At 33.0% G+C, this 17,714-nt stretch overlaps 1 protein-coding gene across 4 annotated transcripts in view; it reads right to left on the reverse strand.

The window, feature by feature from the left end:
• Positions 1–3,360: 3,360 nt before the first annotated feature.
• The window catches only part of LOC122499764, a 67,037-nt gene continuing 52,683 nt past the window's right edge, over positions 3,361–17,714 (reverse strand). For all 4 annotated transcript variants that reach the window (XM_043608265.1, XM_043608266.1, XM_043608268.1 and 1 more), the window contains 6 exons: positions 15,755–16,357; positions 13,787–13,972; positions 10,764–13,179; positions 10,440–10,644; positions 7,751–10,362; positions 3,361–5,064 (listed from right to left, as the gene is read on the reverse strand). In XM_043608265.1, the coding sequence (XP_043464200.1) occupies positions 4,007–5,064; positions 7,751–10,362; positions 10,440–10,644; positions 10,764–13,179; positions 13,787–13,972; positions 15,755–16,357 (7,080 nt within the window). In that variant the 3' untranslated portion in view covers positions 3,361–4,006. The remainder of the gene's footprint in view (positions 5,065–7,750; positions 10,363–10,439; positions 10,645–10,763; positions 13,180–13,786; positions 13,973–15,754; positions 16,358–17,714) is intronic.

Below are 17,714 nucleotides of genomic sequence, written 5' to 3' on the forward strand. Positions count from 1 at the left end.
TAATAATTTAATAATAATAAAATTATAATTCTAATAATAAAATAAATTATTATATTAATAAAATAATAAAAATAATAAATAATAATTAAAAAATAATGATAGGTAATGATATTAATAAAGATAATGATAATGATAATAATAGAAAATAATAGTAGTAATAAAATAATAATAAATTATAATAATAAAATAATAATAATAATACAAATAATAATTATTCTAATAATAAAATTGGTAGTAATTATGTACATTAACAGCGTCACAGACACTAAATAATCTTTTTTTTTAAAGTACTAAAAAAGAAATAAGGGAAAAATAAAAAAAAAATTAAAACTGACAAAAACAAATTTTCCATTTATTCAAAATAATTGAAGAAAATCAATGAAAAGTAAAAATTAGTTTTTGATTAATACAGTAAAAAATAAAAATCCTAAACAAAATTTCTTTGAAAAAAAGAAAATTATTAAAATATTTTGAAAATAATAATTTAAGTGCGTATAAAAAATAATAATTTAGAGGAAAAAATAAGAAAAAATTCCTTTTTTTGCGCAATTTGGTCCATTACGGGGGAATATTGTAATAATAATGAAAAATTTACACGATGATGAATATTATTTTTTTCTCCCTTTTAAGTCAAAAATTTTTTTAAATGACTTTTTCTGTTTCATGCTCTTCAAAATATATATAATATATATATTAGACTATATTTCCTGCAGTACGCATTTTTTTTTATTAATATTAATTATATAAACTGGACTAGAAACTTAGGTCGCGTTTACAAGTCCTTCAAGCTGGGTATTTTTTTTTATCATTTTTCTCTTCGTTTTTAAATTGAAATTTACTTTTTTCTTCATTTTCATATGTATAAGGAAGAAAATCCTCATATCTTTCATCTAATGCTTCGCTATCAGTCTTTACAAGGAATTCATCTTTCTTCCCTTTCAACATGCATTCTCATTTCACTTTTTAAAATTCATGGGGCATCTATTTTTGTTTCTATTTTTTCTAAGCAAAAACCAAAAAATAAAAAGGAAAAAATAAGATTTATTTGTAAAATAGTAAAATTTGTTAAATTCAATAAATCGGGAATTTTTGTACTTTTTGCATTTACTTTTTTGTCAATACTGTACAATTTATTTAATTAAACTGTATGAATTATTTGGCAATACTGTACAATTTTTTTTATACTAAGTTTATTATTTGTCAACAATGTACTATTTATTTTTATATAGTGTATAAATTATTTGTCAATACTGTACAAGATGTTTATACTGTATTTATTATTTGGCAACACTGTACAATTTATTTATTCATACTGTATAAATTATTTGCCAATAGTGTACAATTTATTTAAACTATATTTTTTATTTGTCTACACTGTATTTATTTGTACTATACAAATTATTTGGTTGTAATTTGTCGCAATTTTATTAATTAATTAATAGTTTAATTAATTATGGAGAAAAAGATGTCAATTGTACAGTATTGCCAAATAATTTATACAGTCCAAATTGTAGAGTATTGACAAATAATTTATATGGTTAACATAAATAAATCGTACAGTATTAACAAATAATTTAAATAATATAAATAAATTGTACAGTAATGTCAAAATAATATATACAGTTTAAAGAAATTGTACAGTAGTGCCAAATAATTTTTACTGCAAAAGTTAATAAATTGTACAGTATTGACAAATAATTTCTTCACTAAAAGTAAATCAATTGTACAGTACTGACAAAAAAATGTATACAGTATAAATAAATTGTACAGTACTGCGAAATAATTTTAATCGTATAAATTATTTAATTTGTTCTATTCATTGATTATATTGAATGTCAAAAATTCTGTTTCAGTTGAAACTGTAAATTAAAATTTTTTTTAATTCTTGTAAACATTGAAATTACAAATGACAATTTTTAAAAATAAAAAAAAATTTTCATTGTAAAATTCGAAATTGAGAAATCAAAGTTCTTTCAATTAAAAAGAGAATAAATAATTGTCCTTTTAAATCGAAAGAAATTTTTCTCATTCCTATCAATTTTTTTCTTTTCTTTTAAAAATTGTAAATTGTAAATTTATTTTTCATTATTCATTTTTTTTAGTGATATTTTTTTACTAATGTTTATTTTCTTTCTCGCTTCTGAAATTCCCGATTTATCAAATAAATTTACTTGGTTATAAACTTTTACACGCCCATTTCACTAACCTTTCCCTAAAAATTTTATTCATTGATCTTTATATACAGAATTTGAATAAATAAGTTAGTACAATCATTATTATAATGTGTACGCCAAATTTTTTTTCCTTTTTTTTAAGATCAGTGAATAATTAATATTGAATTAATCGACGTATTATTGAATATGTATTTACACACACCATGAAAAATCTACATAAGATCTTAAACTCAGAACATCAGCTCTTTTAACTTTTGTCTACAAATATTTTTTTCCTTCTTAGTTTTTTTAAAAGTAATCGCTCATCACATAATCGAATGCAAAAAAGTATTTTAAAAAACAAAAATTATAATCTTATTATTAATTAGTAAAAATAATATTTTAAGATGAAATAAAAACATTGAACATGTATTTTTTAAAATTGTAACCTTCTTCTCAGTAAGTATTCAAATCTTTATCCTTTAAAACTAATAATTTTTATTAAACTTAATTTTTTTTTATTTTTTTTACATTAATTTTTCAATTCTACAAAATTAGAATTTAAAATCAAAAATTTTTTTTTATATAAATAAACTACTTTATATCAATAAATGAATTTTTTTTGAAAAAAAATTTCTAACACGAATAATTTAAAATAAATGTTAACGAATCTAAATTTTTTTTTATTTAAATTATTCAAATATCATATCTCACTGAAACAATTAAAAATTACTGGACTTATTTTCTTATTTCTCTTAAAAATCTGAATCTTTTGTTTGAAAATTTGTTCTGTTTAAAAATTGATTTTCTTTAAATCAAATATTAAATAATAACTAAATAAATAAGTGTCGATTTCTCTTTTACTAAAATAGTAAAAAGAAAAAAGAAAAATATTAATGACTAGTCGGAATTAAAGACATAGTAGAAAATTCATTTTTTTTCTTTCATGTCTAAACAGGAATTTTTTCGAGTCTTAATTTAAGAGAAAAATTTTCTTTCTTTTTTCATTAAAAAATGGACTGTTGTTTTTCTTTCTTAATTAACATTTAACATTAATACAAGATTTGGCAAAAAAAAAAAATAATCATGGTGTCATGAAATTAATTTAAATCCTAATTTTTTTTACTCAAGTAAAAAAAAAATATTCTCTTTCGCATAATTTTTATAGCTTAAAATAAAATTTTCTTGGAAAATAAATTTTTTCCAAAATTCTTTTTAAATTTCATAAGTTTCATTTAACTTAAAAAACAGTTTTTTTTCGAAAACTTCTCGTTTTTCATTTATTTTGAAAATATTCAAAAATTTGTTTTTCATGGAAAATTAGTTTTTGCCGGTGTGTACGAAGCTTAAGCGCCGCAGCGGGCACAATGAGTGCGAGAGAGAAGAACCGAAATGTCTCTCTCACTCCCATTGCCCCACTTCGACGCTTGCGCGTGCGCTCTCGCTTTTCATACACTAATAATTAATTATTGATAAATAGTAACTAATAATTACTTACTATTTAATAGTAACTAACAATTAATTAATATTTAATATTATTAATATTTATCACCAACAATTAATTATCTAGCAATAATTATTTTTACTTAATAATTAATAATTTTTTCCTTCAAAATGATTCTTTTCTCAATCCTCGCCTCAAGGAATTCCAAACAAACTGAAAAAAAATTTTCATTCCTTAAATCAATTTCATGACTCCAATTGGGAAGAGGCAAAAAAGAAACGCAATTATAGATCGAACACCAAATAAAAATTCCCAGGTATTCGATCTACGACGAAACAAAAGTCACCATTGTTCCTAAGTATCACAAACTGAAAAAAAAATTGTTCTTTTTTTTCCTTTCTTTTCTTCTTTACACTGTCGTTACACGAGCAGAACCTGTGACAATATCGGATTTAAAATCCTGTCCATCAATCAAACTCTTACGATCTTTGGCGTTGAATTGCTGTGTAATTCCAGAATGTGGATTATAATTAAATGGCGGCACAATTGCCGATGCTGTTGTACGTAAACCACCTCCACCAGCAGCAATTTCCTTTACACCGGAAGACGACGACGATGATGATTCATCAACACGAATAAATGAACCCAATCTTGATATTCTCTTTGTAATGTCAATTTCGACGACATCAGTCGTTAAATCGGAATATTTTGCATTTCGAAAAATAATATTCTCCTCCTGAGTTAATTTACGTTCGGGATGTTTCACTGGAATTCCACTGAGATCACATGAGTTCCGATATTTCATTCCATTACACTGCATTTCGGGTTTTGCGTATTTCAACGCAATTGACGAGTCACTTATCGTTTTTGGCATTCCCTCAAATGTTGAACTGCGAAATAATCGAAAATTTGAATTATCCACTTGTTCGACATCATCATCATCGTCGTCGTCATCGTCATCATCAACTTGTGGTCCATTGCCCGTTATCCATTTTCTAGTATCGGGTTTCCCAAGTTTTTGCTTTAATTTACTGTCCTCGACCCTCTTCCATAAACTTGCAATTTTACTTGTCGCTTCCTTGGTACGTTTTTGTGGTTGAATATTCGAATTACTGTTCGATCGTTGACCCAGGGTTGTGACTATTTTCTTTGGAATTGAACTCTCGAGATTTGTGACAATTTTCTTTGGAATTGATGTTGTCTCGAGTTTTTTTGCTTCGAAATTCTTTTTTCCCGGTATCATTGTGACTTTTGGTTTGGCGATTTTCGATCTTGCTGGTGATGTTGGAAGCGATGGGACAGTGGGTGCATTCTCCACTTCTGGCTCGTCTTTTGTAAATGTTCCCTGACGCTCGAGTTTAATTGGCGGTGAACTGTGACGTTTCATTGCTTTTGCGATGGTTATTGATGATCCTTTCTGGGGGATTGAGCTACGCTTTAATTTCTTGTCGTTTGGTGATGAAGCTCCTGAAAAAGAGAGAAAAGAGATTCTAAAGGAAAATTCTAAAGAGAATTCTACATGGGGGTTCACTTTATTGGAAGTATTTAGTTTTATCATTGGGACCCTATAAAACTCTCCTAAATTTGCGGGATCTGCAGGAACACCAATTATCATTAAAAACCTCCGTTAAAACCTAAAATTAATAACTTCTAATGTCGCGGAATCAGTATCGAGAACAAATATCATTAAAAGATTTGAAGAAAAGGTACAGTGATGTCTCCTTAACTAGAGAGATCTGTACGAAGATAAATTATCTTCAAAAACTTTGGTAAAAACCTGCAGTAAATATCTCCTAAATTATTGGGGTCTTTGCAGAGACGAATTACAATCAGAAGCTTTGATAAAAAGCTACAGTGATGTCTCTTAAACTCACGCAATCAGTATAGAGACCAAATATCATCAAAAACTTTAGTAAAATCATAAAGTGAACGTCCCCTAAACTTGAGAAATCAATGTGGAGACTAAATGTCATCAAAAGCTTTGGATAAACCTACAGTAAATGTCTCCTAAACTGGCGGATACTATATGGAGAATAAATATCATCAAAAACTTTGATAAAATACCAGGCTGAATATCTCCCAAACTTTTGGGAGCTGTCTGCAAATTAATTATCTTCAAAAAGTTTGGTAAAACCTATAGCAAATGTCCCCTAACATCGTGAAATCAATCAACATCAAGAACCTCTGTAAAATCCAAAAGTAAATGTCTCCTAAACTAGCAGATACGGTATAGAGGCTAAATATCATCAAAAACTTTGATAAAACGCTAGAGAGAATATCTCCTAATCTTCGAGACCTGTACGAAGAACAATTACCATTAGAAACTATGATATATTGGTCACCTAAATTTGCGGTATCAGTATAGAGATCAAATATCATCAAAAACAATAGTAAAATCCTAAAGTGCATGTCTCCAAAACTAGGGGACACGGTTTAAAGGCCAAATATCATCAAAAACTTTGATAAAACTCTAGAGTGAATGTCTCCGAAACTTACGGAATCAATGTGGAGTCTAAATATTATCAAAAACTTTGGTAAAAACCTATTGTGAGTGTCTCCTAAACTGGCGGTTATGGCATAGAGAACAAATATAAATAACTTTGATAAAATTGTAGGGTGAATAATCTCCTAAACTTTTGGGATCTGTTTACAGATTAATTATCTTCAAAAACTTTGGTCAGTACGAAGACCAATTATCGTCAAAAACATTGATAAAATGCTAGGGAGAAGATATCCTAAACTTAGGATTTGTCTAAACATTAATTATCTTAATTAGTGGGATCTGTACAAAGGCCAATTACTTCCAGAAGCTTTGATAAAAAACTAAAGTAACGTCTCTTAATCACGGAATCAGTGTACAGACCAAATATCATCAAAAGCTTTAGTAAAATCCTAAAGTCAATGTCTTCTAAACTGGCGGATACGGTATGAAGGCTAAAAATCATCTAAAACTTCGATAACTCTAGAGTGAATATCTCCTAAAGTTCCAGAATCAATGTGGGGACTAAATATCATCAAAAACCTTGGTTTCCTAAACTGGCGGATACTTTATGGAGATCAAATATCATCAAAAACTTTGATGAAACGCTAGGGTGAATATCTCCTAATCTTTTGGGACCTGTTTACAGATTAATTATCTTCAAAAACTTTGGTAGAAACCTACAGTAAATGTCTCCTAATTTGATGGGGTCTGTACGAAGAACAATTATCAAAAACTTTGATGAAACGGTAGAGTAAATGTCTCCTAATATTCGGGACCTGTCTCCACATTAATTATCTTCAAAAACTTTGGTAAAAACTTACAGTAAATGTTTTCTAAATTGATGGCGTCTGTACGAAGACCAATTACCATAAGAAAATTTGATAGAAAACTACTGTGATGTCTCTTAAATACGTGGTATCCGTATCGAGACCAAATATCATCAAAAACTTTAATAAAATCCTAAAGTGAATGTCTCCAAACTGGCGGATACGGTATAAAGGCAAAATATCGTCAAAAACTTTGATAAATCACTAGAGTGAATGTCTTCTAATCTTATAAAATCCGCCTGGACGTCTATTATCTTCAAAAACTAGGGTAAAAAGGCCTAGAGCCTAAGTCCCCTAACATTGCAGAATCAATATGAACACAAATCATCAAAAATCTCGGTAAAATCATAAAGTGAATGTCTCCTAAACTCGCGGATTTTGCTGTATGGAGGCCAATTATCATCAAAAACATTGATAAAACGCTAAAGTGAATGTCTCCTAACTTGTGAGACCTATCTAAAAAACAATTATCTACAAAAACTTTCATAGAAACCTTCAGTGAATAACGGAAATATTTGGAAAAGATTTGATGAAAAGCTATTGTGAATGCCAGAGATTTTCAAGTGAGACACTTGAGGTACGATTAGAACAGTTAGCGATCGTGGGGAACTAATCAACTCACCACATGATCCGTATCCAGCGGCGTGCGTAATCTATTAAGAATTGGACATTTTTTTATTGGAATTAGCTACTGGTGAGTTGGTAGTTAAAAAAGTACAGCAACGAAGCACAACCTGGTGTGAGACAACTCGAAAAATCATTACATAACGACTGGTAAGTCATCATTATGTACTGATTTTTCTGTCTCAACTATAAAGTACCTAAAACAAATTTGAACAATTACCTTGTGGATTTAATGAAGAATTTCCATGCTTCGGACTCCATTTGGAAATTTCTCGGGACGTGTTGGTATTTTGACGTAGAGTAGTTGCGCGAGTAGCGCGAACAATCGGCGACGTGTTACTGCGACCAATCGGAATAGCGCTGCCCCTCTGCTTCGATGGCGACGATTGTGGCGTCACTTTTTTAGGAGGATTCGAAAACAGTGGTTTTCGCCTACCACGAATTCCTTTTGGAATATCCTCAGCCTCAAGACTCACGGCTCGACTAATGATTCCGGGTTTAACAATCCGGGGTCCCTTTGATTCCTCCTGTCTCTCATCATCATCGCTTGACATGCCCTCCGATTCTTCTGGTTCTAGACTCTTCGCTCGTTCCGTCAGTCTTCCTTTTCTACTTTCTGGAATTTGACTTCCATTACCGATTTCCTGAGATTTCTTGATATATTCCGCTGGAGTCGGTGGGACGAATTCAGACTGGTTTGTTTCACGAACATCGGACGGTGTTGCGTAACTGAAGACGCGGGTTCGGCTCTCGCGTTTCGATTCACCGTTGTTGAATCGCATTTGCAGGAAGTGTTCGGAACCGGATTCGTTGGAGACGAGACTTAGGGTTTCACAATCCAGGAGTTCGTCGCCCTTTGATGTTTCGTTTAGGGTATTTAGTACAATATTCGCGTTCTGTTCAAGCATGGTGTGTTGGAAATTCATCAGACAACTGTCGTTGATTGTTCGCGTTCTGAATCTTTCGTCTTTTCCCCGTTCGCGTGTTTTGGGAGCAACTTTCCTAAGCATTGGGATACCGGATTTAACAGGCGATTCGATTTTATCTGTCTGACAATCTTTTGGTTTCTCAATTTCAGGTTCGGGTACTTTTGGTTTTAGGTCGAGAGGAGTGTCGAGAACTTGCGTCTGGAAACGATTACGATCCTCTTGACGACGTTGCTTTGGGGTGAGACGCGGAAGACTCTGTTCGAGTTTTCGTCTGTCCTCTTCCTTTTTGACGATTTCGGCGGCAATTGTATATGTTTTGTAGCGTTCTTTCGCTAATTGGCGCTTTTGTTTTGGAGTCAAGTGCCCGCGAAGACGTTTCTTTGGGGTGGATTCGGCGGAACTTGGAATTGGCGTCGCCGCTTCGTCGGTATCATTGGCTTCATCGATTCGATCAATGTAATAGGCTTCGTCGCAGCGAAAATCGACGTCAATGCAAAGAGTATCACTGCACAGGGTCTCGTCCATTTCGGTGACTTCATTGAAAAGCGAGGGGGGGTTAATATTCTCGAGACACTCGCTCAGACTATTGTTACCACTCAACGGTAGCGATTCCGCGTAACGGAGACACGTCATCGATAGAACATTCGCGACGGGTTTGACCATATCGAACACCGAATCACTGTGAGAATCTTCTTTTGTGTCGGCAATCTCAGAGATGATACTAGCAACACTGATCATGCTGTTTTCCATGTCGGCGATATCGAGTACCTCGTCCATTATCGAGGGTGGTTTTACGTTTTCCAACTGGGAAAGATTCTCCAGACTCGTGGTGTGACTTTGATTGTAACTTAGGGCGCGTTTCGCGACAACGCCAAGTGGGAGAGACTTTTTGCGTTGCGTGCAAGTCGGCGTATTCTTTGGCCTCACGGGCATTGAGACGGAAAAACTATGATCGCGAATTGTATACATTTCACTGTGATCCGGGGCTGTTATGTAACTCGAACTGAGGGATTGATCAGAGACAACTTGCGCGAGTTTTATTGCTTCCACCTCGATAAGTAACGAATCTGTCATTTCTCGATTCTGTAAATTTTCCGAAATATTCTCAATCTTACGATCCGGGGAATTTTGCAGATTTTCGGAAGAAGTTTTCGTGACGGAAGTCTCATCGATAGCGTCGCTTTTAAATGAACCTATTAGAGGTGCACTGACGCTGATACTAGGGAAAGAGACGTCATTCGGCGAATCTTCGTTCCATGTATCACTCTGTAAACTTTGCTTCATTGCATTGGAGTCACGTTCCCGCATTGCTTCCGTTTGTTGAACTAAAGTTGCCGTAAGACGATCTAATGAAGCGATCATTGCGTCCGGATCGCGTTGACGTCGATAAACTTCCTCAACTTTATGAGTTTCATCCTCTTTGATAGTTTCCTCATCATCAGTTAATATTGATTTAGACACAGCGTCGACGGTGTCGCCAGCGATTTCAATAATTTCCCGAGCATTAACAATTGACGAATCGTTAGTGACCTTTGGAATTCCCGATTGAATACAAAATTCCAAGAGAGCTTGCTCTGAACGCTCAACAGAATCAAACGATTCACAACTTCCACTAATGACAATTTCTTCAGAAGAAATTTCTACTCGATCAATTGATGATTTTGTATCTTTTGATTTCTCGTCCTGCAATACAGGAATCTCTTTTTTCGCCTCACTTACCTCACTTGAGAAATCGTACATAATTTCCTGCATACTATAACGGGAATTTTTTCGCGTCTGAACATTTGGAGTCACTGTGTTATCCACTCGATTCAATTCAGTGCTGGTTTCATATCGAGTTAAATTGCATTCAGTTTGTATTTCCTCTTCCTCAAGGCTGTTACGTCTAAATGATTGTCTGTGTCTGAAAAAAAATAAATTCATGAAAAAAAGAAAATAATAATCAAAATCAATCATTTTTTCGATGAAAAAACACAATACCTGTTATTCTTTTGCATTCCAATGTTAATGCATGCGGCAAGAAGTCCTTGATCATCATCATCGTCATCATCCTCGCTAATAAGATTCACAGGACACGGAGACGAAGTTTTTCTCGACTTTCTTTCGAATTCTTTGTGCTTCGAATCGTTTGTGATTTTGTGCTCGTCATCAATTGTCAACGATCTAAAACTAGCGGCTCCGGAATCTACAAAAACAAGAATTAAAATACTCAAAATCGGAATTTCTTCACAATGCTATAATTACAAATAACTTTCTTTAATAAACTTTCTATTTCTATTTGATATATAAAAATAAAAATTGCACCTTCGCCAGATGTGATTTGTTCATCAACTCCATAATGATGTGCCGATATTCTCGAGCCCGTGATTGTTCTAAACAAATTCCTTGGACGAATATCCTCCTGTAAATCCGAAGCGGAAGTTGCTCTTGAAGAATTCAGTGACATTTGCGATGGTGTTCCTTCGGTGCAATATGTCTTCACGGTATCGCCATTTAAAACATTTTGCTCCGAACAAGTGAAATAAGCGGAACTTTGTTTCTCATCATCTGAATTGTGTTCAGCGTAACGTAAACTATAATCCGTTGTCTGATCTAAATCCGTTTCTGCATAATCACAGAAAGGTTCTCCATAATTTCCGCCCATTTTTTCAATTATATGGGTTTCATTTTGTTCGGGGAATTTTCCATTATCGACGGATGTTTTAACTTTAACGCCACTTTCTGTTTTCTTGATTTCGATGCAATGTTGATGATCGGAGGATAAGGAGAAATCGGTAGAACTCGCCTGCGAGAGTCTATCCTCGACGGAGGAATGAAGAGCCTGTGAGCATGCGGCCTCCTGATCGGGGGTCGACCAAGAGATCGTGGAGCCCGTACGTTTCAACATGGAATCTCCATCTGGTTTCATGCGATTTATGCCTGCGTTTTTATACCTCTGGGCGTATTTTTTCTCCGATTGTGAGGACTTGACTGAATCGCCAATTGGTCCTATTTCGAAGCCCACGGCAGAGTGGAGGGAGGCCGATTGTTGGCGGATTTGATGATCGATTGCTCCATTCATTTTCACTTTTTCGAATATCGTGTCCGAGTGTGTACTGGTGACGGAACGCATTGATTCCCGACTCTCACTGCGTGCGACGCTTGGGTAACGATTGATACCCGACGGTCCCGGTTGCTGATGACTTGATGACAATTTCGTGGCGATGAGATTTGGTTGTTCCATTTTGAACGCGAATTTCTCTATTGGTGACGTGCTGGGTTCGATGTTCTCGCACGTCTCGGCAAGACTTTGATCGATTTCTTGCTCAAGGGCCTTTTGACGACGGGCTACGAGGGTGGGCAATGTGGAGAGTCCTAGACCGCGAGCGGTCGAATCGAGATGTACCAAATTGTTGCAACCCGGTCGAGCGCTGAGAAGATTCTTTAGAGCGGCACTCGAGCCCATGGAGATCATTTTGTGCTTGGAGTGGACGAGACTGCGGAGCATTGGCACGGCACCGAGGTCCCAGAGGAGGCGTTGATCGTGAGCGCAACGCGCCGAAAGATTCCACAGTGCACCACACGCATTGCTGACGATCGTTAGACTCGGCGATCTCAGTTGACGGAGGAGAACCTGGAGACACCCGCGTTCGCGAACTATCGTGCGATAATCGTCCCGAACCGCAATGTGACTGGAGACGTTCCGCAAAATGCCGCCCGCGTTCTCGACAATCGCGAAATTCTTCGAAGGAGCCTTGTAGCTCAACATATCGACCAGGAAAGAGAGAGCACCCTCCACCGCACAAATATCCACCTTGTTCGTACTGCAATGGGCCGAGAGGTTCCACAGAGCGGAGAGTATGCTCTTCAGCGTTGATTCCTTCTTCCCCTCCATTGCTGCCCTCATCAAACCAATCACAGCCCCAACTTCCCTAAGTGTCTGCTTACTGCTGCTGTCCGCCCTCCAGGAGAGATTTCGCAAAACACTCGCGGTCACTTGTCTCAAATCATCACTTGGACTCTGCAATTGCGACACCAGAGATCTCATAAAATCCTTAAACGAACACAGCAGCGCCTTATTATTTCCGTCCCCAAATGTCAGATTAGTGAGCGCCATTCCCGCGTATCTCCTCAAAGTAATACAATTCGGATCCTCACACTCACTACCATGCGCCGTGTGATCCATTTCAATAAGTTCGGCCACCGCATGAAGACCCCCAAGTTGACACATTGCATGACGATGATCCTCATCAAAGGACAATTTCATGAGTGCGGCAATCGTCGCTCCCGGATGACGTTCAAGATCATCACGCGTATGACCCATTGTTTCAAGGGAAATCCTTAAAGTTTGACAATAATCGCGCAATTGCTCCAAAAGACGTAGAACTCGTACCTCACGACGTCCAACGCGTTCATCGCTTCGTGCCTGTATGATATTGTGCAAAGCACGGGCTGCTCGTTCCCGCGTCTCATGATCCTGGTCCGGCGCGTGAATCAATTGAATTAATAGCGGCAAACAACCCGATTGTCTCATGACACGACAATTCTCGATTGAATTAGTCATTGAGAGGAGGGTCGCACTCATGTCGTCACGTCCCTCACTGCGACCCAACATTCCCAATAAACTGTAGACCACATCAACTTTGCCGCCAAGTCGTCGATGACTCTGACCACCGGCTATTGATGATGATCCACCACCAACGCCCGATGCTGATGAGTAACTCATGATACTCGCCATCTCCTGAAAGATGAATCAAGAAAAAACACATGTGAGAAAAAAAGGGATTTTTCGCCTCGCCTCATAGATGGTTTATAATTTTGGTAGTCAAAATTCGACTTAAAGGCTTTTCTACAATACAATATGACATCAGTTTTTAAAAATTCAAAATGGCCGATCCAATATGGCGGATGAATGTTCAAATTGAACGAATTCGCAAGAAACATGTTACTTGGGGGTTTTCGGGATCGCTGATTACGAATCTGACAAGAGCATTTAAAAATTCAAAAAGGCGGATCCAACATGGCGGATAAAAATTAAAAACTATTTAAATTTGTTTGAAACTTGTTACTTGGGGGTTTTCGGGATCGCTGATTATGAATCTGACGTCAGATTTAAAAAATTCAAAATGGCGGATCGAAATTGCTTAAAATTTACTATTTGAGGGTTTTCAAGGTCTGATTACGAATCTAATGTCAATTTAGTGAATTTAGTGCAAAATATGTGAAAAAATGTAAAGATATTTTTTAGGTTATGTTTGAAAAAACCGTATTTTCAACGCTTTAACCAAACTAATGTATAGGAGCAACTTTTTTCAAATAAAAGAAATGAAAAAAATCACAAAACTTACATTCTGAAGTACAGAAGAAGTAGGATTAGGAAAATTGTATTGTTGATTATTCCAAACGTCACGTTTCACAGGCCAAGTTCCATGATAAAGAGAGGATAATCTTTGTGTTTGCAAAGAAGAACTTGGCCTACTATCGTCCTCGCTACTCGCATCGTTTTCATATCCCTTGCCACCTCTTCCGAAAATCTAAAAAAATACAAAAAAACAAAATTTTCCTAATGTTCAAAAAATGTTAATATTGTAATAATCGAAAACATTCGAATATACTAATTAATGTATTATTAACAGATTTGTTAATGTTTATCTTTATTACTTCATATTCGCTGGTTAATTACTTCTGTAATAGTAAAAATACTTCTTTTATAAATAAAAAAAACTGCGAGAATAGTGCAAGGAACCTAGAAAACTTAGATATTTACGCAGAACTAAAAAAAAATAGAAGATAAGTTTATGGCGATAGTTCTGTGTACGAAAAAAAGGGTCGAGTCTTGAAGCAAAATAGAGACACACACAAGGAGGAGTAAAAGTAAAAGGGCGCGGAGGATGGAAGGAGAGAATGTTGCGGCGTAAAATCAATACCCGCAGTGGTAGTTGTATTCAATATATATGAATGTTGGTAGTGGTAAAATCCTCCTTTTCCTCATATATACAGACGAAAACATTTTTAAGCATGTTTTGGGGAACTGCATGCACCAAAATAAAAATCAGCTTACCCCCCTGACAAATTATTCAAAGGAAAATATATATTTATATTTATTTTCACATACCTCCCAAAAATTTAAGTAGATATATAAATATACTTTCCCCGAAAAAACCAGATGTTTTTTTTCAAAATTCAAAAAGAAAATAAAAATCTCGCTCTTATTTTTCTACTTTTGCTGCAATTTACGAAATTTATTGAATATTAAATTAATAATTAATTTTTTAAAAAATTAATTACGCATTTAATTTTAAAAGGGGATCCCCAATCGAAAAACAGTAAGAATTACTTTTCTATAACCTATGCTAGCGAAAATGACTCTTATCGTTTTTTTTGTAGAATTGAGCCCCTTTCGAAATTCAAGATTAAATTCAGTATTTAATTCGGGGCATTATTAATTTTTGATTTAATTAAACAGGAAATTAAAATTAATTTAAAATATTTACTGACTTACTTCATAATAAGAGATTTAAAATATTTAATGACTTATTTATCTAATTAATTAGTCTATTAATTTAATTAATTCAAACTACTTGCTTAAAATTAAAAATATTTTTCTGATTATCTTTAAATTCAGTTTCTACAAAATTATTATTGTCTACTTTCGTTGTTGAGAATTAATTTAAATAATAGAAAAATTAATTAGTTATTAATTATTTATAAATTTATCAATTTATTACTATAATTTTAAAAATTATAAATTATAATTAATTTACTAAATTATTTCAATTGTCAGCAAGTTATTTAAATTCTTATTTATTAAATTGTTTTAAAGTCAAAATTTTGTTAACTTATTTTTATTTTTCAAAATCCCTTTAATTTTAAAAACCTTTTTTAAAATTTTTTTTTCATTTTAGAAACGTTTTTTTTTTGAAGAAATTTTTATTTATTTTGGAATTAGAATTAGTGGAAAAGTAATTTTTTTTTAAATCTTCAGAGTTGAAAACAGAAATAAATACCTAATTGAACAGGATAATAATTATATTCTCTTTTTTAATATTATTTTTTATTTGTTTTTTATCTTTCAAGAATAAACGAAACAAACCCTTTAGCTTTTACTATTTTTTTTATTAAATATTAATAAAAAAAATAAAAAAGATGCTGTTTTTTATCTTTCAAGAATAAACGAAACAAACCCTTTAGCACTTACTATTTTTTTTTATTTTTATTATTTAAAAAAAAATGCTGCAAATGAAAAATAAAGTATTTTCGAGTCGAAATTCAAGAAAAGTAGAAGAAATGTTAAAAATTTGGAAACGAAAATTTACCTCGGGACTCGGCGAACTGGAATCGTGACAAATTTCCTCCTTGTGTTCCGGCTCCATGACATTCTGTTGTTTTGAATGAGATCGACAACTATCAATGATGTTCGATGAAAGTTGTTGATTTGCTCTTGTTTTATTGGCATTTATTATTCTTGTTCGTGGTTTTATAACGTGAACGACATCGTCATAGTCAACATCGCCTTCATTGTCGTCATTGTCGTCGTCAACATTGACATCGACAATATTTTTTTGACTCCAATTTGAATTGCTTGCCAATAATAATTGTTGATGAATTTTTTTTGATTCGACACCACCACCTCCACCAGCACTACCATTAATATCGTAATTAAAATTCGAACGATAAAATTGTAAATCATGCTCAACTTTATTTGACTCGAGTTTATTAGAAACTGTTGATGTTGGAGTCGTCGTCGTCGTTGTCGTTCCTTTCACGCCGACGCATTCTTCGCCGTTCGTTGCTGCTGCTGCTGCTGCTGATAAGGTTGCGACAACAACGCCACTAGGGGTGTGCGATGAGAATGAATTTAAACGTTGTTGTTTCGACGGCTGCTGACCCTGGGAATCGTATCTCTCGTTACCCTCCACCTGAAATCAATTTAATTGACCTTGAATTTAACAAAAAAATTTTTTAAATTGTAGTTTTGTTTTTTAATTAAATTTTTTAAAAAAGTGGTGAATTTTTTATCAATTTTTGGATGAATGAAATTTTTAATGACAAAGAGAATGAAGATAAAATGAATAAGTCCCAAAAAATTATTTTCGAAGCTCAGCGTCGACGCTAAATTTTTTTTTTTAATTGTAGTTTTGTTTTTTTAAAACAAGAAACTTGGTAAATTGTAAGAAACTTAAAAAAATTCTTTTCAAAGCTCAGCGTCGACGCTAAATTTTTTTTTTAAATTGTAGTTTTGTTTTTTAAATTAAGAATTTTGGTAAATTTTTTATCAATTTTTTGAATGAATTAAATTTTTTATGATAGAGAAAATAAAGATAAAATGAAAAATTTTCCTAGAGTTTGTGAATCATTTGCAATTTGTATTTATAAAAATTGCAACACACCTTTATCGGAGAAATGTACGTGTGACGTCATTTATATGAAGATGTGCAATTGTAATTTTATTGTCAAGTGTATATATACGACTATAAAGTAACAATTGATCGTTAGTATATTATTATTCTCTTTTAATTCCCTTCCCCATTAAAGAGAAGAAGAAAAAGCACTCTGAAGACAATTTAAAAAAAAACGATCTAATTTTTACAAAATTTTACGTATATTTCAAAATTAATTTTCAATATTCTTATAAAGTTTTCTCTTAAAAATATAAACGAAATATAATATGTTTATAATTTTTGGAATAAAAATACCAAATGAAAAAATTGATTTTCATAATTTTTGAAGCATTTTTTTTTCAAAAATTCAAAAAAAAAAAAAATGCTTCAACAATTATGAAAATTAATTTTTTCATTTGGAAATATTTTTATGGATTCAAAAACATATTTTCTACAAAATTACGCATGAATTTCAAAATCCATGAATTTTTATCAAAATATAAAAATTCAAAAAGAGTTAAAATATTTTCTGACCGATTTTGAATTAGTAAATTTTACTAATAAATTAGTATAAAAATAACTATTTATTAAAGTACAAAATTTACTAGTTCAAAAACAGAAAGTCAGTCATTCAAATTAGTAAATTTTTTTACTAATTCTATAATTTAGAGAGCGCAGTATAATTTTTTATAATATACAATAATTATAATACCATATTGCCAATATAATAAAATTTATCGTACAACAATATTAATAAAGTAAAACATAACTTTAATAGTTCTTCATAATCGCATTTTGGAAAGAAATAAGAAGAAAAAAAACCGCATAATATGCAAAATGTATAATTTATCAATCCTTGTATGTACAGAAGTTCAGATTATACTATACGCAGACT

This window comes from Leptopilina heterotoma, unplaced genomic scaffold (genome assembly GCF_015476425.1).
Source record: "Leptopilina heterotoma isolate Lh14 unplaced genomic scaffold, ASM1547642v1 Lhet_174, whole genome shotgun sequence".
NCBI lineage: Eukaryota > Metazoa > Arthropoda > Insecta > Hymenoptera > Figitidae > Leptopilina > Leptopilina heterotoma.